General features: G+C 62.6%; 1 protein-coding gene across 2 annotated transcripts in view; it reads left to right on the forward strand.

The window, feature by feature from the left end:
- LOC108447016 (protein FAM107B-like) overlaps positions 1 to 881 on the forward strand; it is a 2,970-nt gene extending 2,089 nt beyond the window's left edge. For both annotated transcript variants that reach the window (XM_017735527.1, XM_017735528.1), the window contains exon 5: positions 448 to 881. In XM_017735527.1, the coding sequence (XP_017591016.1) occupies positions 448 to 558 (111 nt within the window). In that variant the 3' untranslated portion in view covers positions 559 to 881. The remainder of the gene's footprint in view (positions 1 to 447) is intronic.
- Positions 882 to 3,318: the final 2,437 nt, after the last annotated feature.

A 3,318-nucleotide genomic window follows, 5' to 3' on the forward strand; every position in this document is an offset into this window, starting at 1 on the left:
ACCCCCTCCACTCCTCCACCAACCCATCCATCCATCCATCCCTCCATCCGTCCATCCATCCATCCATCCATCCATCCATCCATCCATCCACGCATCCATCCATCCGTCCATCCATCCACGCATCTATCCATCCGTCCATCCATCCATCCATCCATCCATCCATCCATCCATCCATCCATCCTCCCCATGCCCATCTAGCTACCTATCCATGTCCTTCCCTGGGCACAGCCAGGTGCTGATCAGGCTGTTGGGGCAGTTGGGTTGAGTAATATCCAGGCAACTTGGTGGGTGGCTGAGGGAAGTTGACGGAGTGGACACAGGTCAAGGGATGGCCAACAGTGACCAGGTCATGGTGACAGCTGAGGAAATACCTGGCTCAGGAGACAGCCGGGTCATGGGGAGGGCTGGGGGGATCCCAACCAGGCCCCATGGCTGCCCCTCCTGCAGCACGAGCGGGAGGTGGCTGGGCCAGAGCCGGACCCTCGCCCCGAGTTCCTGCTGGTGAGGGACAGCCTGCGGAAGATGAAGCTGGAGGAGGCGGGGGCCCGGCAGACGTGAGCGGAAGCCAGCCCAGCAGAGCTCCCTGAGGCCCCCGGCACACACTGGGCTGCCCCCGTCCCCAGCACATCCTGGCACTGGGAACGGCACCCAGCGCTGCCATTCTGGGTGAGCTTGTGGTCAGGGATGAGTACTGGAGCCTTGGTGTCCCCATGCCAGTGACAACCAGGGTGCCAGGGCTGGAAGGAGCTGATAAAGCCAGGGCAGTGCCACAGGTGATGTGGAGGATGCAGGCAACACTCTCCCCCTGACCTGCACCTGCTCTGGCTCCATGAACCAGAAAACATCAAATAAAGTCTTTTATTTGTTTTTCTTGATTGAAATGGGACAGAGACAGGAATGGGGCGGTATTGCCATGGGCTGATGGTGCATGGTGGGGATAAAGGGTGGCCATGGTGGCCATTGGCTCATTTTGCTGGTGGTGCCACCAGCCCAGCTGCAGCTGGTGTCCATCCAAGGCCTTCAGCCATCCCCTGGTGGCACAGAGCCTTCCTCACTCATTCAGTCTCCCTCTCCTTTCTCCTCTGTCTTCTCCTGGTGTTTCTTTCCATTTCCACAGTTAAACGTGTTTCACCCCTGCCCCTTCCACCTGCAGCTGGAGCCCGCTGGGAGGGAAGGAGGCGCTGATCTCACATCAGCAGCCCCAGGCTGGCAGCACCGCCCTGGGCACCAAGGAGGGGAACAGGCCATTGTTCTGGGGAGCCTGCAGCCCCCTCCACACTGCTCCCTGCATCCCCCTGCCTGCACCCTGCCTGTTCCCTGCCTTTTCACCCCATCCTGTCCAGCCCATCCCACGAGGATGAGCCTCTTCCCCACCCTGCCAGGTGCAGCAATGCAGGATGTGCCCAACTTACCCCAATCCAGCTCAGAGGGGCCATAGTGGCTGTGGCATTATCTTGTCACGGCCTGGGAGAGCCTTGGCACCATCCTGGCACTGTCCTGCTGTGCATGGCCAGGGCAAGGATGGGGACAGTGGTCCCTGTGCTTGGCCCATGCCTACATGGCACTAAGGATGGAGCCTCCAATAAGCACCACACGAGGCTGTGCCAGGCTGCAGTGCCACACCACACCAAATTGCAGCACCCCATGCTGCACTGTGCCAGGCCATGCTGTGACACACCTATACCATGCCATGACATTCCATGCCAGGCCACAGTTCCATCCCACACCACACAGTTCTATGCCATGCTGTGCCACACTGTACCAGGCTGAACCACACCATACCATGCCATGCCATGCCATATCAACATGAACCAAACCATGGTAAAACATCTCACACCATGCCATGTCATGCCGTGCCACCAAGAGCCACGCCACACTGTACGTTCCCGTGCCACCCACACCATACCATACAGTGCCATGCAGTGCCATTCCATGCCACACAGTGCCGTGCCGTGCCGTACCGTGCCGTGCCGTGTCATTCCATTCCGTGCCGTGCGGTGCAGCGCAGCGGGGCGGGGACTGGGGCAGGTGTTGCTCCCCCCGCTCCTCCCTCCGCTCAAGCCCAGCCCCGTCCGTGCCCCGGCGGACCAGAGCCGGCAGCGGCGGCGGGCCCAGGTAAGGGATTCTCCCACCCCGTCGGGACCCCCGGGACGTTTGCTCTGCCTCTGGCCGCCCAGTGCGACGTGGAGCGGGTTGGGGAAACTGAGGCACAGCGAGGTGACGGCGCTGGAAAAGGGGTGTGAACCCCCTCCCCCCCCGCCCCACTGCCCCCCTTTCACTCCCTCCCCAAGAGTTTGGGGGTCTTGGGGTGCTGGGGACCCCTTTTCCCAGGCCGGCGGTCGCTCCCACCCCAGGATCTGCCGCCAGCCCAGACGGAAAAGAAAGGAAAACTGGCAGAGGTGCGCAGTGAAACCAGCTGGGGCGGGAGCGAGGGGCCCCCGCGCCCCCCCGCCGCACCCCGACCACCTTTGAGCCCTTCAAGAGTGTCACCCTTCCCCCGCCCCGCGTTGTCCGCACCCTTTATTTATGGTAGGACCTACAAGAAGGCAAAGCAAACACAGCCTCGCCTCCCCGCCGGCGCCATCGCGGCACACCCGGTGTGACATGAGGCGTTTTGGGGGTGCGGGGTGGGGGGCACCCATGGGTGCAGCCCGGCTAGGGGCGTGGGGACGAGCTGTGTCCCCCCTGTTGCCCGCTGGGGGTGAGGGAGGTTTGGGGTGCCCCTGTCGCCCATGGGTGCTCTGATAGACGTGCCCCTCCTTCCCATGCAGAGAACCGAGGACTTGGGTGCATGGGGACACTCTGGGGACATACAAGAGCTACTTGGGAAAAGCTTTGGGGAAATGAAGGGGTAGAGGAATGGGGGCTTCCCCTGGGTTTGGGGAGGCACCCCCAGTGTGGTGGGGGGTGCTCTGGACAGGATTTGACTCAGACGGGTTTGGCTTGGGATGGCTGAGTCAGACTGAAACCTTCCTCCTGTGCCCCCCCCCCTTCCCCAGCAGGGACGTCACGCGTGTCCCGGGGGGGCTGGAGCGCCCATGGTGCTGCTGGGGCAATTCATGCATACCCTGGCGGATTGGAGGACCCCCATGGGTGCTGCTGGGGGAGGCGGGGGGCGGTTCTGGATACCCTGGGGGGGTTGGAACACCAATGGGTGCTGCTGGGTGGGGGAAACCGGTGTCCCAGGGGAGTCAGAACACCCACGGGTGCTGCCGGGGGGGAAGGGAGGCACAGCTGCTTTGGGGCAGCCGGAGCACCCATGGGTGCTGCTAGGAGGGTCACGGCTGCTTTTTCCTCCCCTTGCGGTGGAGGGAAGCT

Source organism: Corvus brachyrhynchos, unplaced genomic scaffold (assembly GCF_000691975.1).
Source record: "Corvus brachyrhynchos isolate BGI_N302 unplaced genomic scaffold, ASM69197v1 scaffold555, whole genome shotgun sequence".
In the NCBI taxonomy this organism is placed as follows: domain Eukaryota; kingdom Metazoa; phylum Chordata; class Aves; order Passeriformes; family Corvidae; genus Corvus; species Corvus brachyrhynchos.